Genomic DNA, 25,501 nt, shown 5'->3' with positions numbered 1-25,501 from the left:
CTAAATTTTCCTGGAATAAAGGAAAACCTCAAAAGGAAAGTAAAAAGATTGACTCTTCATCATGCTGAGTGTTCTGAAAGGTGAAGGAAATAGCAGAGATGCACACTATTTACTTCCCTTCCTTAGTCACAGTTATTAAAGTTTATAAAAAGTTATGGCTGGACGCAGTGGTTCACGCCTGTAATCCCAGCACTCTGGGAGGCCGACGCTGGAGGATCGCTTGAGCCCACGAGTTTGAAACTAGCCTGGACAACATAGCGAGATCCCATCTCTCTCTATAAAAAAATAACTTGTAATTTTTTTTTTTAAAAGCAAGTTAGACTAATTCAGGTACCCAAAAAGAATCTACTCTTGGCCAGGCGCAGTGGCTCATGCCTGTAATCCCAGCACTTTGGGAGGCTGAGGTAGATGGATCACCTGAGGTCGGGAGTTTGAGACCAGCCTGGCCAACATGGTGAAACCTCATCTCTACTAAAAATACAAAAAATTAGCCAGGCGTGGTGGCACATGCCTGTAATCCCAGCTACTTGGGAGGCTGAGGCAGGAGAATCAAACCTGGCAGGTGGAGGTTGCAGTGAGCCAAGATCGCGCCATTGCACTCGAGCCTGGGCAACAAGAGTGAAACTGTCTCAAAAAAAAAAAAAAAAAGAATCTAATCTTATCTCTTCCTAATATGACTCTTTTTTCTTCCTTATAATAAAAATAACCACATCTAAAAACTGACTAAATTATATGTATATAGAATATCTATAGAAGAATACATATAGGTATCAGAGGTTACTTGCTAAGAAGTAAACATGGTGGTGGAAGCCAGGTATGGAAGAGAGTCTAAGAAACTTAGTTACCATACATACTTTAGTACCTTTTGAAATATATAACGTATGCTGGAACGTGGGAGACAGAGGTTGCAGTGAGCCAAGACTGCACCACTGCACTCCAGCACGGGTGACAAGAGTCTCACTCTGTCTCAAAAAAAAAAAAAAAAGGAAAAAAGAAATATATAACATAGTAGGTATATTATTTGCTCCCAAAAATATTCATTAAAAATTCTTTTTAGTCTTTTAATTTTTATTACTCAAAAAAGTTTCATTTTTAAATTTAGCTGTCTGACTGTGTCTGTGCCTTCAATACTTTCACAACGATTTTCTGCTTCGTGATAAGCAACATGCTTGATCCTGTCACAGACTCATTGAGCACATGTGGCCGCTATAGGCCTTGCTAATGTGATCTGGACAATCTCATAAGAACTTTAGGTCTCATAGTATGAACCCCTCAAACTCTGCCTGGGCACATGCTGTATGCAGATTTTTGATGCATCTGGGTTTAAGACAGCCTCATTTTGTTAGAGGCTGCATTGTAGGAAAACCTACAATGGTATGTCAAACGCTGAACCATTCTGAGTGTCTCTAGGCAGCATCCTTGGGAAGAGCTGTAAAATTTTTTTTAAAGAAATCAAGCTAAAAAGGCTTACCTCCTCCACAGTACAACGGGGACGCCTCAGACCCTTGCCACTCTCTTCAGAAATCATCTCTGTTACAGCCTGTTCCTGAGGTTTCCACATTAAAGAACTCTCTGGATTACCTCTGCTATGGCGACGGCCACCTGGTCTTCTATTATAGCCTTCTGAGTTCAAAGTAAAACTGAGCAACAGAAAAAAAAAAGAAAAAAAGTATCACCAAGCTGCTTAAATTGCTGGAATCTAAGCTCTCAGACCATCCTGTGATTAAGTTGCTTTAGGTCAAGCTTACTCCTGGCAAGTCAGACAAGTATAATTATGCAAAAGTTAGATCTATCCCTAGAGCACAGAGCACCCCAGCATTCCACTATGGAATATCTGTTTCTAAACTATAGCTGCCACACAAAGAAAGTCTCTGCCTTCCTCTTCATGCCCATTTCCAACCCCAACTCTAGATTTAGCTCCCCTATTGCATATACCCCTTCTGATACTGCATTTTTCCATTAGTCACCTGGAACCACTGAAATTCATTACTGGTGTGATTATTTGTTTAATGTCTATATTCCACACTAAACTTTAAATTCCATGAAAAGAGATTACATCCTTTCACCACTGTTATCTTAGTACAGGGTCTAAGCCAAAAGGTCCTCAATAAATATCTGCTGAAAGCTAAATTAATAAATGCTAAAGGAACTGAAGCCTGGAATTCCCACCCAGTCACAGTTGCTGGTGACAAATCTGCCTTTCCTGACATTACCAACAATGCGACAAACTGACATCATGCCCCACCTTCCTTGGGTGATGCTTTTGAAATGAATACCACTTATGTGGTGTTCCAAAAAAAAGGCATAATCTGAAACAAATCATCAGTAAGTATCAGACAAAGTTAAAATATTAATGCCAGTGAACACAAAGAAAGGGCAAGGAGTTGTTGCAGAATAAAGTAGATCAAAGAGACATGAAAACTATGTGCAATACACAATCCTGCACTGGATCCTGTATTAGGAAAAGGAAAAAGCTGTAAGAGAAAAATTTAAATAAGACCTGTAGATTACCTAATAGCATTATATCTATGTTAATTTCCTGATGTTGGTAATCCATGATCATGTAAGTGAATGCCCTTATTCATTTTTTTTTTTTTTTTTTTTTGATGAAGTCTCGCTCTTGTCCCCCAGGCAGGAGTGCAGTGCCGCAATCTCGGCTCCCTGCAACCTCTGCCTCCTGGGTTCAAGCAATTCTCCTGCCTCAGCCTCCCGTGTACCTGGGGTTACAGGTGCCTGCCACCACAGCCGGCTAATTTTTTGTATTTTAAGTAGAGACGGGGTTTCACCATGTTGGCCAGGCTGGTCTCAAACTCCTGACCTCAGGTGATCCGCTCACCTCAGCCTCCCAAAGTGCTGGGATTACAGGCGTGAGCCACCGCGCCCGGTCTGGAATGCCCTTATTCTTAAGAAATAAACAGATTCGGCCAGGCGTGGTGGCTCACACTTGTAATCCCAGTACTTTGGGAGGCTGAGGGGGGTGGATCACGAGGTCAGGAGTTCAAGACCAGCCTGGTCAACATGGTGGAACCTCAATTCTACTAAAAATATAAAAATTAGCTGGGCGTGGTGGTACATGCCTGTAGTCCCAGCTACTCGAGAGGCTGAGGCAGGAGAATTGCTTGAACCCAGGAGGCGGAGGTTGCAGGGAGCCGAGATCGCGGCACTGCACTCCAGCCTGGGAGACAGAGCAAGACTCTATCTCAAAAAAAAAAAAGAAAAGAAAAAAAATAAACAGACTCAAGTATTTAGGATTAAAGGGACATCAATCAATGAAGACAAAAAAACATGGAGCAAAAACTAGCAAAGCTGAAGGAGAAATAGAGAAATCCATAATTATGGTAGAAAACTCAATTCCTGACTCATCAATCAATAAAAAAGTTGACAGAAAAATCACTAACACCTGTAAAACATTATCAACCAACCTGACCTGATATTTAGGTCACTCTACCCAAAAACAGCAGAATATGCATTCTTTTCGAGTGTACATGGAACATCATCCAACTGGACCATACACTAGGCCAGAAAACAAACATTAAAAAATTTAAAAGAAATGAAATCATACAAAGCATATTCTTTTTTTTTTTTTGAGACAGAGTCTCACTCTGTCGCCCAGGCTGGAGTGCAGTGGCGCAATCTCGGCTCACTGCAAGCTCCGCCTCCCGGGTTCACGCCATTCTCCTGCCTCAGCCTCTCCAAGTAGCTGGGACTACAGGCGCCTGCCACCACACCCGGCTAATTTTTTGTATTTTTAGTAGAGACGGGGTTTCACTGTGGTCTCGATCTCCTGACCTCGTGATCCGCCCGCCTCAGCCTCCCAAAGTGCTAGGATTACAAGCGTGAGCCACTGCGCCCGGCTTACAAAGCATATTCTCTAACCATAATAGAATTAAACTAGAAATCAATAACAGGTATCTGCAAAGTCCCAAAAATTTGGAAATTAAACAACATATTTCTATCCTTCTAAATCACAGGTCAAAGAGGAAGTAAAATAGAAATTAGAAAATATTTATTTATTTATTTTTTTGAGACAGTGTCTCACTGTGTCGCCCAGACTGGAGTGCAGTGGCCCAATCTCAGCTCATTACAACCTCCGCCTTCCAGGTTGAAGCGATTCTCCTGCCTCAGCCTCTCGAGTAGCTAGGATCACAGGTGTGTGCCACCATGGCCAGCTAATTTTTGTATTTTAGTAGAGATGGGGTTTCACCATGTTGGCCAGGCTGGTCTCAAACTCCTGACTTCAAGTGATCTGCCCACCTCGGCCTCCCAAAGTGCTGGGATTACAGGTGTGAGCCACCACACCCAGCCTAGAAAATATTTTAAATTGAATGAAAATGAAAACCAACATTTCAAAATGTGGACAACGCACCTAAGCAGTGCTTACAGGGAAACAGCATTAAATGCTTAGAGAGTAAGTTCACCCCTAACTAACTGTGTATCTCCTAACAACAAGGGCATCTCTTATATAACCACAATATAATCACCAAATTCAGGAACTTTTGCAATAGTACAATGTAATAGGTAGCCCATATTCAAATATCTCCAAAGCTATTAAAAAATAACCTTCATAGCAATTTTGTCCCATCTAAAATCTAATCCAGGATCTCACATTGCATGCATTTAGTTATCATGTATCTTTCATCTCCTTCAGTCTGAAACAATTTTTCAGCTTTTCTTTATCTTTTTAATGAATACAGGCCTATGGTTTTGTAGAATGGACCTTAATTTCAGTTTAACCAGCTTTCTCATGATTAGAGTCTATTGTTTTTGCAGGAATGCTGCATTTAGTTATGATGTCTTTCTCAGTGCATTACATTTGAATGCCATGATGTCAGTTTGTCCAACTGCTGGCAATTTCACTTTGATCTCTTGGTTAAGGTGGTGTCAGTCGTGCTTCTCCACTTTATTTTTCCCTTTGTAAGTAATAAGTAATGTGGGCTGGGGGTGGTGGCTCACGCCTGTAATTTCAGCACTTTGGGAGGCCAAGGCGGGTGGATCACCTGAGGTCAGGAGTTCGAGACCAGCCTGTCCAACGTGGAGAAGCCCCATCTCTACCAAAAATACAAAATTAGCTGGGCATGGTGGCACGTCCCTGTAGTCCCTGCTATTCAGGAGGCTGAGGCAGGAGAATCGCTTGAACCCAGGAGGTAGAGGTTGCAGTGAGCCGAGATCATGCCACTGAACTCCAGCCTGGGTGACAGAGCGAGACTCCATCTCAAAAAAAAAAAAAAAAAAAAAAGTAATGTGTAAGGAGATATTTTGAGTTTATGTAAATACCAGTGCCTCATCAAACTTTTTTTTTTTTAAGACAGAGTCTCACTCTGTCACCCAGGCTGGAGTGCAGTGGTGTAATCTCAGCTCACAGCACCCTCTGCCTCCGGGTTCAAGCAATTCTACTGCCTCAGCCTCCTGAGTAGCAGGGACTACTGGTGCGTGCCACCACACCTAGCTAATTTTTCTATTTTTAGTAGAGACAGGATTTCTCGCCATGTTGGCCAGGCTGTAAACTTGTACTTACTAGTTTTGGCTCAATTGATGATTCCTGCCCATATCAGTTATTACCATGACAGTTACAAAATGGTGATTTTCTAATTCTATCATTCCTTCCACACTTATTAGTTGGCATTCTACTATAAAGATCTTTCCCTCCTCGACACTATATATTTATTTATTAGCATTTGAGTCCCTGTCTTTATTCATTTTGATGTTTAAATTATCCCATCTGTCCAGTGAAAGCCCCTTAGAAATCTCCTCCTCTGTCAGGGTGGCACCCCCAGTTTTTGAACACTCCTTTACTTTTTGGCACAAGATGTTCAGACTCACTTTATACTTTCTTTCCTAGCCCTACAATCAGCCATTTATTCAATTCCAGAGGGCGCTAGTTTTTAGTTTCTCATTCCTAAATATAAGTGGATAGCCAAGCAGTACCAAGTACTTGAATAAAGACTCTAACCTCAAAGATCAGACCAAAATAAACAAACACAGAGGGAGAGGGCATAAACCGGAAGGGAGCACTCAAAACATATTTTAAAATAATAAACAGCTTTAGAGAGATAAGGAAAGATTTTGCATCCTTATAAGAACAAGATGCTTAGAGAAAGAAAAAAAAACATTGGGAATAGGCAGGGGGAAAACTTTTCTAACTTAAAAACTGACAGTCTAAAAAGAATTAGTAAAAAATGTTTTTAAAAAGAGCAAGAAGGCCACGCACAGTGGCTCACGCCTGTAATCCCAGCACTTTGAGAGGCTGAGGTGGGTGGATTACCTGAGGTCAGGAGTTCGAGACTGGCCTGGCCAACATGGTGAAACTCTGTCTCTACTAAAAATGCAAAAAATAGCCAGGCATGATGGCACTTCCCTGTAATCCCAGCTACTCAAGAGGCTGAGGTGGGAGAATTGCTTGAACCCAGCAGGCGGAGGCTGCAGTGAGCCGAGACTGCGCCACCAAACTGCCTGGGTGACAGAGCAAGACCCCATCTCAAAAAAAAAAAAAAAGCAAGAACAACAAAAGGAGAGAATATATGGGAAAATTAGATCAATCCAGAAGGTCTAATGTCCAAGCAATAAAAATTCTACAAAGGGAAGGAAGAAAACTATTAATAATAACATTTTACAGAACTGATAGATATGACCAGTGTATGAAAATTAACCAGGCCATGTACCCTTATAATTTCAGCCTCTTTTCTGTATGCATAATTATATTTTTAAGTTGAGAATAAAGTAAGTACCAATTCTTTCTAAAACAGTTTTCAAAATCAGATGCTATGGGCATATAATACAGTAGAAAATGTAAGGCCAGGTACGGTGGCTCATGCCTGTAATCCCAGCACTTTGGGAGGCCAAGGTGGGCGGATTACCTGAGGTCAGGAGTTCGAGACCAGCCTGGCCAACATAGTGAAACCCCGTATCTACTAAAAATACAAAAATTAGCTGGGCATGGTGCAGGGGTGCCTATAATCTCAGCTACTCAGGAGGCTGAGGCAGGAGAATTGCTTGAACCTGGAAGGCAGAGGTTGCAGTAAGCCAAGATCGCACCAATGCACTCCAGCCTGGGCAACAGAGCAAAACTCCATCGCGAAAAAAAAAAAAAGAAATAAAATATAACACACTCCTAAGTTCAAGTCTCTCACCTGGCTGCATGACATTCAGCAAGTTACTAACCTCAGAGCGCTTAGCAGGACTACATAATAGAACAAAAGTGAGACTGCCTAGCAAGAGTGAGCACCTAATAAATGCTAAGTTTCCATTTACAGAAAGAATTTAACACTTACCCAAAGGAAGGCAGAACTCTGCGTGGCTGATCTCGGGTCACTGTCACTCTGATTTTTGGATAGTCACTTATTCCATTAGGAGATTTATTACCTATTTAAAAAATGCATTTGTAATTGTGAAATGAAAAATCACCTGCAAACAGTCTGCATAAGGAAAGAAAAAAATTCTGTGAGCAACCTACATCATAGAGCTAAATCAACATCTTGTTTTTTAATTTCTATTAATAGCACAGGAGTCTAGCACAAATTTTGTAGAAGTTAAAGGAAAGCAATAGGGCTTAGTTTGTTTTTGATCTCAGATAGGTAATAACAGAATTCACTGGCAGGCTTTGCTTATTTTGCTTGATGGGACTGTTAAGAGGCCATGAAGAACTCAAAGATTATAACTCTCTGTAATCTAATCAATTGGAGTAAATTGTTCAAATTCAAACCAGCCATATGTTTGGCTGGTAACATACCTAAAATATGAAAAATTCTGAATTCCTAAACACATCTGGCTTCCAGGGGTTGCAGAAAACAGACTGTGGACCTCTTTACACAAGAAACCTGCCCTAGGAATACCTGGGCTTCTCTGACTAGACTACACAAAACCCACAGAAATAGTAGTGCCAGCATCTCAGGCACAAATCTACCATCCCTCATATATGTCAATCTTAATGGTAAACAATTCTAAACAACCATTCCAAACAGATGATAAAATTCAATTTATATTAACTTTTTAAATGAAATAAAAGGCTTCAAAGAAATATCATCTTTGGGCCAGGCGTGGTGGCTCACGCCTATAATCCCAGGAGGGAGGCCGAGGTGGGAGGATCACCTGAGGTCGGGAGTTCAAGACCAGTCTGACCAACATGGAGAAACCCAGTATCTACTAAAAATACAAAATTAGCCAGGGTGGTGGCGCATGCCTGTAATCCCAGCTCCTCAGGAGGCTGAGGCAGGAGAATCGCTTGAACCCAGGAGGCAGAGGTTGCAGTGAGCTGAGATCGCCCCATTGCACTCCAGCCTGGGCAACAAGGGCGAAACTCCATCTCAAAAAAAAAAAAAAAAAGAAAAAAGAAAAAGAAATATCATCTTTGTTCCAAGTTTTAGGAACTAGCTTCTCAGATACAGGGGTATGTATTTGTTCTCCTTTGCTTTTCTCTACTCCTAGAAGTACTTTTTTAAAAAGTTTGGAAAGCACAACTCTAAGGCTTTTATCATTTCCTTAACTTCTTCCACTTTTGAATTTTAAACCTACAACTTCTCTAAGCTCATTTTCCCTAACTTCCTTCCCCCCCCAACTTTACAAGCCTACCTGAGTGGCAGACATCACAACTATTTCACAGGATTCTGGCTTCTTCCTACTTTTCCCCACCATAGCATTTTGTATAGTGCATATATATAATAATGACAACTCCACTTCAGGATCTAAGGATGACATGGAAGTCCCTAGTCCATAAAACTGTCATAACTGGGAACCTAAGGCTGCTCCCCAACTAGATGATGAACTCCTAAAGGACAGGAATAAGGTTTTATTATTTTGTTATTCTTGATAACTTAGCACAGCACCTGGCACAGAGTAAGTTCTCAGGAAATGTTTTTGCTTTTTTGTTTTTTTTTTAAATGAATGAACCTTTTTAATATGACCTTGATCTAAGTCACATTGAGGACACTGATAATACAAACAAAAAACAACAGTAAATTCAAAGACAACAATTCTGAAGAAAAGCTATTTGCTTTTTAGAACGGTAGAAAGAATGTCTTTCTCATCCCAATCCAAATCAGTGTTTTCCTTTCACATTTTCAAAATGTAGGAAAAAAATGGGCAGAAGGAGGTAGGGGGAAACAGAAATATTTTTGACGACCTCACCCAGTTTCAGCATGTTGTTCCAGGATCCAGAACCTGTCAGTTCACAAGATGAAGAGTTCGAAAATACCTTAAAATCAAACAGAATCACTTCTGTAGCATCTAAATTTTGTCATCTAAGTAAGTTTCTATTATGAAAAGATAACTTTTTCTTAGGTAGCTCACAGAAGAGATACCATCAATAAGACCTAAGGTTTAATTTGTCAAGACTCACAAAATGATGTAGAAATAACAATTCTGGTTTCTTTGTACATACTTAAATAAGAAAGCATATGTATGCCGGGTGTGGTGGCTCACGCTTGTAATCCCAGCACTTTGGGAGGCTGAGGCGGGCGGATCACGAGGTCAGGAGATCGAGACCACGGTGAAACCCCGTCTCTACCAAAAATACAAAAAAATTAGCCGGGCGTGGTGGTGGGCGCCTGTAGTCCCAGCTACTCGGAGAGGCTGAGGCAGGAGAATGGCGTGAACCTGGGAGGCGGAGCTTGCAGTGAGCTGAAATTGCGCCACTGCACTGCAGCCTGGGCGACAGAGCGAGACTCCGTCTCAAAAAAAAAAAAAAAAAAAAAAAAAAAAGCATATGTAATAATATTTAGCTCTTTATAAACACGTTTTAAATGCTCATTTTATTAACCTTTAATTTCTTGGTCTTTATAGCACAGCTAATAAAGATACAAATATTTCTGGAAAAAAGTAATTATATACATTAACTCTCAAAGAGAGAATTTTCTAAAATGTAATGATTAAGTATAAAGATCAGTATTCCTAATGGAGTCTCATCCCCACTGACCTCTCCTGAAGGGGCCACATTCCGTGTTCCATTACAAGCAGAAGTTACCATGGGCTTTGTGGTCAGCTGGAATGGGAATCCAAATAAGCTGGCAGCATTGTAGAGACTGTTTTTCACTTGGTGAATAAAGCAATCTAGAAAGTGTCAACAAACTGTAAATATAAAGTAATAAACTTCCAGCTAAAAAATAAAATGACATCTTGGAAACAGCCTCTCTCAATTTTTATCAAAAGTTCTATTTGCTGGGTGTGGTGGCTCACACCTGTAATCCCAACACTTTGGGAGGCTGAGGTGGGAGGATTGCTTGAGCCCAGGAGCTCAAGACCAGCTTGGGCCACCATGGAGAAACCCCATCTGTACGAAAAACTAGCTGGGGATGGTATCACACGCCTGTAGTCCTAGCTACCTAGGAGACTGAGGTGGGAGGATCACCTGAGCCCAGGAGGTTGAGGCTACAGTGAGCTGTGATTGTGCTACTGCACTCCAGCCTGTGCAACAGAGTGAGACTCTGTCTCTGAAAAACAAAAATTAAAAAAAGTCCTATTTTCAACCATTGAAATAAAAAGGTATTTATAAATATAATCCTTTTCTAGGTCAGGTGTGGTGGCTCACGCCTGTAATCCCAGCACTTTGGGAGGCCAAGGTGGGCAGATCACCTGAGGTCAGGAGTTCAAGACCAGCCTGACTAACATGGAGAAACCCCATCTCTACTAAAAATACAAAGAATTAGCTGGGCGTGGTGGCGCATCCCTATAATCCCACCTATTCAGGAGGCTGAGGCAGGAGAATCGCTTGAACCCGGGAGGCAGAGGTTGTGGTGAGCCAAGATCACGCCATTGCACTCTAGCCTGGGCAACAAGGGCGAAACTCCATCTCAAAAAAAAATTGGGCCAGACTTGTGGCTCTCACCTGTAATCCCAGCACTTTGGGAGGCCAAGGTGGGTGGATCACTTGAGGTCAGGAGATCGAGAACATCCTGGCTAACACAGAGAAACCCCATCCCTACTGAAAATACAAAAAATTAGCTGGGCATGGTGGTGCACGACTATAGTCCCAGCTACTCAGGAGGCTGATGCAGGAGAATCGCTTGAACCCAGGAGGCAGAGGTTGCAGTGAGCCAAGATCACGCCACTCCACTCCAGCTGGGGCGACAGAGTGAGACTCCATCTCAAAATACATAAATAAATAAATAAATAAATAATATTTTTCTAACTGAATAACTGGAATACCAGTATTGTAATTGTGTTTTTTAAATAAAACATCTGAATATAAAAACATAAAACCATCACTTTAGCAAATCCATACTGATTCACACACACACACACACACACACACACACACACACACACACACACAAAATGTTCTGAAATGAGAGCTTTTAAGCAGAGTTCTCCAGGATATATAAAATAAATTTTTGCTGGGCATGGTTGCTCACCCCTGTAATCCCAATGCTTTGGGAGGCTGAAGCAGGCAGATCATGAGGTCAGGAGTTCAAGACCAGCCTGGCCAACATGGTGAACTCCCGTCTCTAAAAAAAATACAAAAATTAGCTGGGCTCAGTGGTGTGCGCCTTTAGTCCCAGCTACTTGGCAGGCTGAGGCAGGAGAATCGCTTGAACCCAGAAAGTGGAGGTTGCAGTGAGCTGAGATCATGCCATTGCACTCCAGCCTGGACGACAGAATGAGACTCCGTCTCTCAAAAAATAAACAAATAAATAAATAAATAAAATTTTTACCACAGAGATGAGGGCATGATTAAACAACAAGGAGCATATAGCCACCAAGTATGGCAGAATTCTACAGGAAGCAATGTCATAGTCTCACTAGCTTGTCCTTACTTCCTAGGCAGGTAACAACACACTGTAGTTGCCCTAAACAACTATCTACTAAGCCCCTATTATATCTTGGCTAAGTAAAGTATAAAATATGCAGCTTTTTTTTTTCTTTTTTTTTGAGACAGGGTCTTACGCTGTCACTCATACTGGAGTGCAGTGGCATGATCACTACTCACTGCAGCCTCAACCTCCCGGGCTCAAGTGATCCTCCTACCTCAGTCTCCTGAGTAGCTGGGATCACAGGCATGCACCACCATGCCTGGCTAATTTTTTTGATCTTTTGATAGAGGCAAGGTCTCACTATGTTGCCCAGGCTGGTCTGGAACTCCTGGGCTCAAGTGATCCTTCTGCCTCAGCCTCCCAAAGTGCTGAGATTACAGGTGTATGCCACTGCACCTGGCCTAAAATATGCAGCTTTTAAACATGTAAGATAGAACAAGACTATCCCTCTAGTGGAGATGTGTTAGAAGATCTTAGGCTGGGCACAGTGGCTCATGCCTGTAATCCCAGCACTTTGGGAGGCAGAGGCGGGCAGATCACTTGAAGTCAGGAATTCAAGACCAGCCTGACCATCATGGTGAAACTGTCTCTACTAAAAATACAAAAATTTGCTGGGCGTCATGGCACACACCTATAATCCCAGCTACTCTAGAGGCTGAGGCAGGAGAATCGCTTGAACCCAGGAGGCGGAGGTTGCAGTGAACCAAGATGGCACCACTGCACTCCAGTCTGGGCAACAGAGTGAGACTCCATCTCAAAATAAATAAATAAATTAGCTGGGCCTGGTGGCACATGCCTGTAATTCCAGCTACTTGGGAGGCTAAAGCAGAAGAATAGTTGGAACCCGGGATGTGGAGGTTGCAGTGAGGTGAGATCACGGCACTGCACTCCAGTCTGGGTGACAGAGGGAGACCCTGTCTCAAAAAAAAAAAAAAAAAAAAAAAAAAAAAAAACTCAGGCTCACCCCTCCTTGTCACCAAAAATAAAAGGAAAGGGTAGGTTTCAGTGCTTTCCTCACTTCCTCCTTTTATTACACTACCTCTTTCTCACTTTCTATATATCTGATGTAAGCTTTCTGCAGTTTCCTATGTCCTAATTAAGGGTATTTGAAGACGCTAGTTTGAGAAAAACAGAACATCACGTTAGCCATTCTGCTTTAGAGAAAGATAGACTGCAATGGTAGCTTTTAAGCAGTGCTCCAGAACATGTAAAATACTTCCAGAAACATAGGGGAATAACAAACAAAAGGGAAAAAGTAATGGCCAGGTAAAGCACAATCCAATTTGAGTAATTTGCTAATAGTTATAAGTACCAAACTATGCAAATGAGTTGTTTTTCATTTTAGGAATCAGAGAATTCCAGGTTATCCCCCTCTAATACTGCTGAGGGATAGTACACATTCTGCTGCGCTTTCTAAGGAGGAGAAAAAGAGCTTCAGTGATTGATGCTTAACCCACAGTCTGTCATCCAGACTCTAGAGGACAAGAAGACTCTTGGTAACATAGCAAATTGTGGCTACTAAACAATATAATACTTATTTTCCTACGAATGTTATCAAAATCTGGGTATGCCCCTGAGATTACGTCAAAAGATCTCACTGATTTTTTTTTAAAAAACAGAAGGCCTGCCTCATCTGTAAAATGGGGAAAAGATCACCTTACTTTCCTGAGACTAGACTACATAGATCTCTTAAAATCTCTTTCACCTTTAAGCTCATGAGCCTGAGCCAGGTACGGTGGCTCACACCTGTAATCCCAGCACTTTGGGAGGCCAAGGTGGGTGGATCACTTGAGGTCAGGAGTTTGAGACCAGCCTGGCTAACATGGTGAAACCCTGTCTCTACTAAAATACAAAAATTAGCTGCACTTTGGGAGGCCAAGATGGGTGGACCGCTTGAGGTCAGGAGTTCGAGAACAGCCTGGCCAATATGGTGAAACCCCATCTCTACTAAAATATAAAAATTAGCTGGGCGTGGTGGCGCACACCTGTAATCCCAGCTACTCAGGAGACTGAGGCAGGAGAATCGCTTGAACCTAAGAGGTGGAGGTTGCAGTGAACCGAGATTGTGCCACTGCACTCCAGCCTGGGTAACACAGCGAGACTCCGTCTCAAAAACGAAAGAAAAAAGATCATGAGCCTGAAATTCTGAGGTCTTCTTTCTTTTCTTTTACCCTTGCTTTGCTTTTTTTCTCTCAAAAGCAACCAATGGAGTTGTACTGTCCAACACAGTAGCTAGTAGCCAGATATGGTTACCTAACTTAAAGTTTTATTAGAATCAAATAAAGTTTAAAATTCAGTTCTTCAGTTGAACTAGCCACATTTCGAGTGCTCAGCAGTCATCACTGCAGGAAGTTCTCTTGGACAGCACTCTACAGACCTTTATAAACTCTGCTACCCACTGCTTACCCTTTGGTTTAGATTCCCTTCTACAATTTGCCATTCAGAAAATCATACTACATATTTAATGGGAATGATGCAATAAGTGATCCTTAACATAGAAGTCCATAAAACAGATGATTATCCTAAATAATTAAGTCAGAAACCTTCTGTAATACCAAAGTTTGTATTTGTGTTCCCGCTTTTTTTTTTTTTTTTTTTTAACCACATCCAAGTACAAGCTATTTATATTTTGCTTTAAAACTGACTTCCTTTTTTGGCTTAAAAAAAAAAAGAGATTTTAAATTACTACTGCATATGTAAAGCCAACATCACCTGCCTTATAAAGAAATGAAAACACAGCTGGGTGCGGTGGCTCACGCCTGTAATACCAACACTTTGGGAAGCCGAGGCGGGCGATCACTTGAGGTCAGGAGATCGAGATCAGTCTGGCCAACATGGTGAAACCCTGTCTCTATTAAAAATACAAAAATTAGCCGGGCATAGTGGCGGGTACCTGTAACCCCAGCTACTCGGGAGGCTGAGGCAGGAGAATCGCTTGAACCTGGGAGGTGGAGGTTGCAACGAGCCAAGATCGCACCATTGCACTGCAGCTTGGGCAATGAGAGCGAAACTCCATCTCAAAAAAAAAAAAAAAAAGAAATGAAAACACAATAATAATAAGTTCTAGTTGGGCCTGTTAAAAAATGGGAGATTAGCATATATTAGACAAGTATTGAAGATATACTAGCATTAAATCAAGATTTTCTGTTTGAAATAAACAGGATGTGAGCACCTCAAATAAATAACTGAAAAGGATACACCTTTCTTAGTACATAATCATAATTCAAATGTTACATAATGCTGCGAATGTTGAATCCCCTAAAATCATTTCCTAAATTGGTATCTATCCTGTGCTTTGGGAAATACTGTTCTAATGAATTTAGTATAAATTCCTGTCATTCGAAAATCCTTGGCTGGGGATGGTGGTTCACGCCTGTAATCCCAGCATTTTGGAAAGCCAAGGTGAGAGGATCACTTAAGCCCAGGAGTTCGAGATCAGCCCGAGCAATATAGCAAGACCCTGTCTCTATTAAAAAACAAAACAAAACAAAACGATAATTTGATCTACCTGTCTTCAGCCATTTTTTTCCCCTGAGCTCCATTTGCTATTTCTTGAATTTGCACAACTTTCCCATACTATTCCCTCTGCCTAGAATATTTTTCCTTCCTATTGCTCTCCTTTGATATCCTATCCATCCTTCAAGACCTGGGCTCACATACTAACTCATACTAACTCCAGCAAACATTTACTGAGATTCGATGAGCTGAAAATTGGATAGGATTTTGTTACTATCTTTGTTTTTTTATTTTTTATATTTTCATTGACATTAGCATTATTACGTGATTGTCTTGTACCCCCTACCATATAATTATGTAAGGTCCTTAAAAATGGAGACCCAGGCCGGGCACGGTGGCTTACGCCTGTGGGAGGTCAAGGCGGGTGGATCACTTGAGGTTAGGAGCTGGAGACCAGCCTGGCCAACATGGCGAAACCCTGTCTCTACTAAAAATACAAAAATTAGCCGGGCATGGTGGTAGGCACCTGTAGTCCCAGCTACTTGGGAAGCTGAGGCAGGGGAAATCACTTGAACTTGGGAGGCGGAGGTTGCAGTGGGCTGAGATTGCACCATTGCACTCCAGCCTGAGCAACAGAGCAAGACTCCATCTCAAAAAAAAAAAAATGGAGACCCTGTCTTACTAATTTTTGTATCTTCTGTAAAACCTAACACATTGGTTAGCACTGAGACATGCTCAATAAGTACTCGTTGAATTTAAACATGTCCACACTCAATTACCACATGTGGAGGTAGACCCAAATTTATAATCATTTTTGAGAAAGAGGAATATATTATTATAGTATTTTACTATGACTTTTTCCTTTAATCTACTTTTATTTTCTTTATCCATTCAGATATACTGAAGTAAAAGACTTGGCTGGGCACAGTGGCTTATATCCATAATCCCAGCACTTTGGAAGGCCAGGAGTTCCAAGATCAGCCTGGGCAATATATGGAGACCCAGTATCTACATATAAAATAATTTGCCAGGTGTGGTGGTACTCGCCTATAGTCCCAGCTACTCAGGACACTGAGGCAGGAGGATTGTGTGAGCCCAGGAGTTTGAGACTGCAGTGAGCTACGATCGTGCCACTGCACTGAAGCCTGGGCAACAGAGTGACACCATCACCTCTTACAAAATTTAAAAAAAAAATTGTTGATGACAAGATCAAGACAGAGCAAGATCCTGTCTCAAAAAAAAAAAAAAGAAAAAAAAGAAAAATACTACCAGTTCCTAAAGAAAGAAGTATTCTTTCAAAATGCCACTGCTGCCTATTTTCAGCCTGGGCAATGTGGCAAGACCCCGTTTCTACAAAAAAATACAAAAATTAGCTAGGTGTGATAACGTGCCTGTAGGCCCAACCAACTACTTGGGAGGCTGAGATGGGAGGATCACCTGGGCCCAGGGAGGTGGAGGTTGCAGTGAGCCATGATCATGCCACTGCATCCCAGCCTGGGTGACAGAATGAGACCCTGTCTCAAAAAAAAATAGAAAAGATGGGTTCCCTCAGCCATCTGAACTAGAGTCACCTCAGTTTGAAACATTTACAACATTTCCTCCTTAAAAATAAGAAGTAGGGCCGGGCGCGGTGGCTCACGCCTGTAATCCAGCACTTTGGAAGGCCGAGGCGGGCAGATCATGAAGTCAGGAGATTGAGACCATTCTGGCTAACACGGTGAAACCCCGTCTCTACTAAAAATACAAAAAATTAGCCGGGCATGGTGGCGGGCACCTTAGTCCCAGCTACTCGGGAGGCTGAGACAGGAGAATGGTGTGAACCCAGGAGGTGGAGGTTGCAGTGAGTCGAGATTGCACCTCTGCACTCCAGCCTGGGTGACAGAGTGAGACTCCGTCTCAAAAAATAAATAAATAAATAAGAAGTATCTTTTCTTTATAGAAGGATTTAGAATTTCAAAATGCACAGTCTACACCTAGGCTTATTTACCTGCAAGGATTAGACAAGTCCCTGGTAACAGTAGTTACCTCTAAAAAAGATAAGAAAGGGACAGGAAAGAGACTTTCTTGGGCCGGGTGCGGTGGCTCATGCCTGTAATCCCAGCACTTTGGGAGGCCGAGGCGGGTTGATCACGAGGTCAGGAGATGGAGACCATCCTGGCTAACATGGTGAAACCCCGTCTCTACTAAAAATACAAAAAAATTAGCCAGGCGTGGTGGCGGGTGCCTGTAGTCCCAGCGACTCGGGAGGCTGAGGCAGGAGAATGGCGTGAACCTGGGAGGTGGAGCTTGCAGTGAGCCAAGATTGCACCACTGCACTCCAGCCTGGGCGACAGAGCGAGACTCCGTCTCCAAAAAAAAAAAAAAAAAAAAAAAAAGAGACTTTCTTATATATTTTTTTGAGATGGAGTGTCGCTCTGTCGCCCAGGCTGGAGTGCAGTAGCAGAATCTTGGCTCACTGCAACCTCCGCCTCCCAGGTTCAAGCAATTCTCCTGCCTCAGCCTCCCAAGTAGCTGTGACTATAGGTGTGCGCCACTTGGCTAATTTTTTAATTTTTAGTAGAGATCGGGTTTCACCATGTTGGCCAGCCTGGTCTCAAATTCCTGACCTCAAGTGATCCTCCCACCTCAGCCTCCAAAGCGCTGGGATTAAAGGTTTGAGCCACCGCGTCCGGCCAGGAAAGAGACTTGTTTGTTTGTTTTTTTTCCTGACATAGTCTTGCTCCGTCGCCCCAGGCTGAAGTGCAGTGACACCATTTCGGCTCACAGCAACCTCCACCTCCCAGGTTCAAGCGATTCTCCTGCCTCAGCCTCCCAAGTAGCTGGGATTACAAGCGCCTGCCACCACACCCAGCTAATTTTTGTATTTTTAGTAGAGACAGGGTTTCGCCATGTTGGCCAGGCTGGTCTCAAACTCCTGACCTCAGGTGATCCGCCTGCCTTGGCCTCCCAAAGTGCTAGGATTACAGGTGTGAGCCACTGCGCCCGGCCAAGACTTACTTTTTACCACATACTTTTTACCTTTTGAATTTTGTTCCATGCATGTATTTTTCCTATTTAAAAACTAAAAATTTTTAAAATTTATATTCAGTACCTAATCTTGGTCTTTTGGCTGGTATTTCATCAGTGTCCACTGTAGAAAACACAGTGCTGAAAAAGAGAAAGAAAAAAAAAATATATATATATATATATTTACATACACATTCATTTCTGTAAGTAAACTTACTATTCATATAACACATCCCCCTTCTATCACTTTGTCATAAAATGAGATCCAACTGATGTTTTAAAAGAGAATGCTGGTGGGGACACAGTGGCTCGTGCCTGTAATCCCAGCACTTTGGGAGGCCAAGGGGGAGGATCGCTTGAGCCTTGGAGTTTGACATCAGCCTGGGCAACAAAGTAAGACCTCATCTCTACGAAAAAAATAAATAAAAAATTAGCCAGCCTTGGTGGTAAGTGACTGTGGTTCCAGCTACATTAAGGCAGGAGGATCACTTCAGCCCAGGAAGTCGAGGCTGCAGTGAGCCCAGGTCATGCCACTGCACTCCAGCCTAATCAAAAGAGTGAGACCTTGTCTTAAAAAGAAATAAAACTAAAAATAAAAGCAAAACAAAAGAGAGAATGCTATTCTATAGTAGGCTTTTCACATCTGAAGACTTACTGCTACAGTTTCAACTATTTGAGAGAGACCCAAACTTCTTACCAAATAATAATTTGCCATCTGGTTAAAGTACAAACTTAAAACTGGCCAAAGTCACTTAGCTAGTATATGAACCCAGGTAAGAGTTTAGAACTAGTATTTTCTCTTTCGCTCCAGAAATGATTTAAAAACAACAAACAAGCAATTTCCTTTTGAAAATGATCCCCAAAGAAAGCCATCTTTTACTTTAGGTGACAGTATTAATATGAACAGCCTTAAAAGACAATTCTTTTTTATTGTTTTTTCTTTTGTGTGTGAAAGGGAGTTAAAAAAAAAACAGTTCTACAACTTAAAAAAGACAAATCTTAATCAAGTGTTATATTTAACTTCATTTTCACCACACAAACTACATTACGGTGGTAATAAAGAACTTTGGAATTGAGGAAAGTTTCAGGACCCAGATGTCAAGAATGTTAAAGGGTCATAGTATATTACTCATCATCTCTCTGAACCCTTATGATCAATTATATTAACACATGCAAAAAAAATGAATAGAATGAGATCCCAGGATTCCATTCAGCTCATAACTTTATACATTCCAACAAGCTCTGATGGGCTTCATTTTGACTGAAAATTGGTTTACACTGAGAAGCGTTGTTTTGGATTAAGGATGTGAACACCTAAAGTATAGTGAAGATCAAGGTTTTGATCGCCAAACCATGTTCCACTGACTAGCAGGGATTCACATCAAAGAGAGGACAAGGGAGAGGAAATTAGCTTTTCCTTATTCCATGAATACGGACCAAGTGCTTATCATGCACCAGACTCTGCAAAAGGCCCCAGGGTAGGATAGACAAATACTACCCTTATATACATTAAGCATCAGTTTAGGCACTTTACACCACGTTCTCAAATGATCCTCACATCAACCCTACGGAAAGACAGGAGAGAAAAATAAGGCAAAACCATGCATCTCTGGCACACACGACGCAATTTAGCCAACAACCAATCTCATCAATAACCTGCATTGTCAGATTAATGTATTAGACATCTTGTTCTCTCAAGCTCCCACAAATGAACACTTCTTCCATTTTCTTGATATTGAGGCTTAATTTAAAAAATGAAATTAACGGCCGGGCGCGGTGGCTCACGCCTGTAGTCCCAGCACTTTGGGAGGCCGAGGCGGGTGGATCACGAGGTCGGGAGATCCAGACCATCCTGGCTAACACGGTGAAACCCCGTCTCTACTAAAAAATACAAAAAAGTAGCCAGGCGAGGGCTGGGCACGGTGGCTCACGCCTGTAATCCTAGCACTTTGCGAGACCAAGACGGGCGGATCATGAGGTCAGGAGATCGAGACCACGGTGAAACCCCGTCTCTACTAAAAATACAAAAAATTAGCTGGGCATGGTGGCGGGCGCCTGTAGTCCCAGCTACTCAGGAGGCTGAGGCAGGAGAATGGTGTGAACCCGGAAGGCGGAACTTGCAGTGAGCCGAGATTGCGCCACTGCACTCCAGCCTGGGCGACTGAGCGAGACTCCGTCTCAAAAAAAAAAAAAAAAAAAAAAAATTAGCCGGGCGTGGCCGGGCCCTGTGGCTCACGCCTGTAATCCCAGCACTTTGGGAGGCCGAGGCGGGTGGATCACGAGGTCAGGAGTTCAGGACTAGCCTGTCCAAGATGGTGAAATCCCGTCTGTACTAAAAAAAATACAAAAAAAGTAGCCGGGTGCAGTGGCAGGCGCCTGTAATCCCAGCTACTAGGGAGGCTGAGGCAGGAGAATCGCCTGAACCCAGTGGGCAGAGGTTGCAGTGAGCTGAGATCGTGCCACCGCACTTCTCCTGGGCAACAAAATGAGACTCCGTCTCAAAAAAAAAAAAAAATGGTGGCGGGCGCCTATAGTCCCAGCTACGCGGGAGGCTGAGGCAGGAGAATGGTGTGACCCCGGGAGGCAGAGCTTGCAGTGAGCCGAGATTGCGCCACTGCACTCCAGCCTGGGCGACAGAGCGAGACTCCGTCTCAAAAAAAAAAAAAAAAAAAAAAAAAAAGAAAAATAAATTAACACTTGATCACTGAAGTTGGGGAGGGGGCATAGAATTTGTATAATATTTTATTTTCCAGATTTTTAGGTAAGGAGGTCGATACAATAAAATGGGACACTCCAAAGAGTAGATGCTAAATAAGAATAGCCTTTGGGGTGCAGTGGCTCATGCCTGCAGTCCCAGCACTTTGGGAGGCTGGGGTGGGCGGATCACTTGAGGTCAGGAGTTCAAGGCCAGCCTGGCCAATGTAGTGAAACCCCATCTCTACAAAAAAACACAAAAATTAGCCAGACGTGGTGGTGCACGCCTGCAATCCCAGCTACTCGGGAGGCTGAGGCAGGGGAATCGCTTGAACCCGGGGCAGCGGAGGTTGCAGTGAGCCGAGATCGCACCACTGCCCTCCAGCCTGGGCGACAGAGCAAGATTCCGTCTCAATCAAAAGAAAAAGAAAAAAAAAAAAAAGAACAGCTTTGAGTTTCCCCAAATTTTAACCGAATTTAAGAGTACAGGAATAACAGAATCTTAAATACAAAATAGGCTAGTCCTGTATACTACTTTTGAACGGAGGGGAGTGAGTGGCGAGTGGGCCAGGCGAACCCGTCTAAGGCCTATTTTTTAAAGATACATAGCCTTCCATTCACTAATTCTAAAGCACAAAACCCTTCTGGCCCCAAACACACTGACAGCTGTTTTAGAACGAAACAGGTGCGGTTTCTTGCTGCAAGGACAGTACTTGCAGTCAAAACGGCTTTGGGCAAGCTATGAATCTCACTTCCTTTAACTGCACTTAATGTCTACAGATGACACTTGCGAGGGTGCTTTGTAAACAGTGAGCCACAACAAAGACAGTATTCCTTCAATGTTAGTGTTCAGCCTAAGAGCGGCAAAGCCCCATTTGTTATCAGCAACCAGCTTGGCCTCTGACAAGAATGTCAAAGACCCCGCCATCACCGGCCGCTACGAAGACGACCAGCTCCTCCTTCATCAGGAGCTGCCTCCCCACAGCCTGGCGGGAGCGACTACGTCACTAGGATCCCGGCGACCTGCTTCGGGTGAGCCTGGCTGACTCAAAGCTATCACGGCCGAGGAGCCCGCTGTGGGGGAGGGGGTAAGGCCAGGCTGGCGCTCAGCCCCCTCTCGTCTCACCTGTCTGAGCGCCGCCTCTTCAGGAGGGCCCGGGCAGGGGGCACCGACCGGTCGCAGAAACGGAAAATGGTGCCGAGAATCCTAACCAGCCATCTGTACATACCAGGCCCCAGCAGCAGCGGCGGCCGACACACCCCGAGACGCAAACCCCAGAGCTGTCGCCGCCGCTGCCGCCTTCGCCGTCTCAGCCACCACCGCCAGAGTTCGGTCGCTGATTTGTGACGCGATTCAAGAGCCCACAGATACAGCGTCCCCAGGGCTACCAGAAGCCCCCGCCCGCCACCGCTCCTGACGTCACCTCCTCCCGCCCGACCGGAAAGCTCCATTCTCAATCTGCGCACGCGCAACCTAGCCCTGCTCCCTATTTCCGAGCCCAGCAACAAGAGTAACTGTGGGACGGTCCCGGCCCAATCGCTGACGAGATCGGAAGGGCTGTCGGCAGGATTTTCTCTGCGGCGGAGCCAATCCCGAGCCGGCCCGTGGGACAAGGCCCACAGGCCACACGCGAGGCTGCTCCACTCCGGAGGAGGCGTTCCGGGGTCCCAGAGGACATTAGGTGCTCAGTGTTGCTGAGTGCACACGTAAGGGTAGATCAGGTTAGTTAACACACGTGTACCGTTTTAGGCGCCTTTTATTTTGCACTTACCTTTTGCCTCGTACTTTTCACGCATTGTCACCTTAATATGCCCAGCAACGGCATGTGACAGAGCTAGTCTTATGCCAATTTTATAAGTCAAGGAAATTGAGGCATAGAGCGATTAAGTTATTTGCCTGAGATCACAAAACCAGCTAGAGACGTGGCTGTAACTTGAACCCGGGTCTGAGTACCAGCGCCAGTCCCTCGCCCTTGAGGTCAGTCTACTTGGAGACGTGTACATAGATAATCACAAATTACAATACACCGTAAGTGGTTACTGTGATAAAGGTGTGTGCAGAGTGCAGTGGGAGCCAGAGAAAGGAAAACCACACACTGAGGGAGAAAAGGAAAGAGCAGATGTCCTCAAGAAAGGCTTCACAGAAATTTAAGGATGAAACCTGCAGCCCACTAATGTCTCCTACCCTAGGCTAGTAAGTAATGAGTCTCGTTACTCTCCCTCTATAATTCCAAGGTCACACTTATAGTTAATTGTCAACTATAGGCCGGGCGTGGTGGCTCCTGCCCTTAATCTCAGCACTTTGGGAGGCTGAGGTGGGCAGATAGCTTGAGCCCAGGAGTTTGAGACCAGTCTGTGCAACATAGTAAAACCTCGTCTTTACAAAAAATACAAAACTTAGCCGGGTGTGGTGGCACGCAACTGTAGTCCCAGCTACTTGGTAGGCTGAGGTGAGACGATTGCTTGAGCCCAGGAGGTTGAGGCTGCAGTGAGTCGTGACCACGCCACTGCACTCCAGCCAGGGTGACAGAGTGGGACCCTGACGCACCCCATCAAAAAATTATCAACTGTAAAACAAATCCCACCCTATTTAGTGACAGAAAATCCAGGCCCCTCTTCCAAACAATCCTGAGAATCCTCAAAGGTTTTCATGCCCCACAAATCCATTCCTGATTAACTTGTTTCCTACTTGTGATTCAGTTAAGGCCAGAGTTTTACACTTACTTGAAACTCAACGCTGGCACTCCCCAGTACAGCCTCTTCCTTTCCTCAATAGACAGCATTCCAGGCTGGGTGTGGTGGCTCACGCCTATAATCCCAGCATTTTGGGATGACAAGGCAGGCGGATCACTTGAGTACAGGAGTTCAAGACCAGCCTGGCCAACATCGTGAGGCCCCCCCCCCCATCTCTACTAAAAAAACATACAAAAATTAGCCAGGCATGGTGGTACACTCCTGTAATCCCAGCTACTTGGAAGGCTGAGGCAGGAGAATCGCTTGAACCTGGGAGGTGGAGGTTGCAGTAAGCGGAGATTGCACCACTGCACTCCAGCCTAGGCAACAGAGTGAGACTCTGTCTCAAAAAAAAAAAAAATATATATATATATATGTATGGCATTCCAGAATTCTGCTGCAAGCCACCCCCTAGAGCTTCAGAATCACCAGCCACACACCTGCAGCTACCACCACTCTGGCCTGGGGGGCTGGGGTCATATCCTAGAGGATGGAAGCAAATCCTAAGTGTGGACACGCCCCCCTCCCTTATTCCCCCTAAGCATAGCAAACACCAACCAGGCTGTTGCTGAAAGTTTGGGGCATTACAAAGCTGAGAAGACTTAGAAGTCGCTATTGGATTATGCAGCATCTATAGTCCCTGGCCTATTGTCTCGCAAAGGAATTCCCTTCACCTCAAGGCCATCCCTTTGCGCTTAACACCTTTGGCAAGCTGCCAACAGAAGGAACTTTTCCCTCTACCTCTACCCAAACTATTTCAGGCTGGACTCCCCGTAAATGTAATCAGAGTCAGGACTCCTATTAACAAAAGACAGTCATTGGCATTATTGTGCAGAGCAGTTCAGTTACATCTGTCCCTTCCACTCACTATGAGAGTTGGGCTTTGCCTTTGCCAAACCAAGAAGCCGGCTCAAGTACTGGGAGAGGATTCTCCCAAATAAAAGAGCAGTCTTCATTTAAACACAAATCATACATCCTAAGAGAACAATTTTTTTTTCCAAGTTAAAAAAAAAAACACATAAAGCAGAAAGCTACAAGCTCTGCCAGGCACGGTGGCTCATGCCTGTAATCCCAGCACTTTGGGAGGCCGAGGCAGGCAGATCACGAGGTCAAGAGATCAAGACCATCCTGGCCAACATGGTGAAACCCCATCTCTACTAAAAATTAACTGGGTGTGGTGGCATGTGCCTGTAATCCCAGCTACTCGGGAGGCTGAGGCAGGAGAATCGCTTGAACCCGGGAGGCGGAGGTTGCGGTGAGCCGAGATCACACCACTGCACTCCAGCCTGGCGACAGAGCGAGACTGTGTCTCAAAAAAAAAAAACAAAAAAAAACCTACAAGCTGCTTTTGAATAGCAACCTATCCCAGGTCTGGCCACTGAGATTTAAGAAATACTGTGGTAGGCTGGGTATGGTGACTCACACCTGTAATCCCAGAACCTCGGGAGGTCCAGGCAGAATGATCACTTGAGTCAGGGAGTTTGAGACCAGCCTGGGCAACGTAGGGAGACCCTGTCTCTAAAAAAAATTTTTTTTTTAATTAGCCAAGAGTAGTGGCATGTGCCTGTAGTCCCAGCTACTTGGGAGGCTGAGGTGGGAGGTCAAGGCTGCAGTGAGCTGTGATTTCGCCACGGTACTCCAGCCTAAGTGACAGAGTGAGATTTAGAATCTCAAAAAAAAAAAAAAGAAAAAAAAAGAAAAAGAAAAAAATCTATTGGGGTCACACTTGATAGCCCTGCGGTGCAACACAACAACACATTTTTCCTGCCTCATAAATAGCACCCTTACAAACTCAATACTGAAACATTGGCCATCTGCCAGGAAGAGTGAGAAGGCTTCAGAATTACAGATCTCAGTCAGAATCCCAGGAC

The 25,501-nt window shown here is 43.8% G+C and overlaps 1 protein-coding gene across 1 annotated transcript in view; it reads right to left on the bottom strand.

Annotated features, from left to right (window-relative positions):
• The window catches only part of SENP2 (SUMO specific peptidase 2), a 45,379-nt gene extending 23,021 nt beyond the window's left edge, over positions 1-22,358 (bottom strand). The window contains exons 1-6 of the mRNA XM_003256588.3: positions 22,024-22,358; positions 18,289-18,344; positions 9,908-10,041; positions 9,121-9,187; positions 7,269-7,359; positions 1,472-1,640 (exon numbers count right to left, since the gene is read on the bottom strand). Coding sequence (XP_003256636.1) covers positions 1,472-1,640; positions 7,269-7,359; positions 9,121-9,187; positions 9,908-10,041; positions 18,289-18,344; positions 22,024-22,349 — 843 coding nt within the window. The 5' untranslated portion in view covers positions 22,350-22,358. The remainder of the gene's footprint in view (positions 1-1,471; positions 1,641-7,268; positions 7,360-9,120; positions 9,188-9,907; positions 10,042-18,288; positions 18,345-22,023) is intronic.
• Between the last annotated feature and the right edge of the window lie 3,143 nt (positions 22,359-25,501).

This window comes from Nomascus leucogenys, chromosome 11 (assembly GCF_006542625.1).
Source record: "Nomascus leucogenys isolate Asia chromosome 11, Asia_NLE_v1, whole genome shotgun sequence".
NCBI classification, from domain to species: Eukaryota; Metazoa; Chordata; class Mammalia; order Primates; family Hylobatidae; genus Nomascus; species Nomascus leucogenys.
Note: the sequence above shows the minus strand (reverse complement) of the source record. Positions and strands in the feature narration are given on the sequence as shown.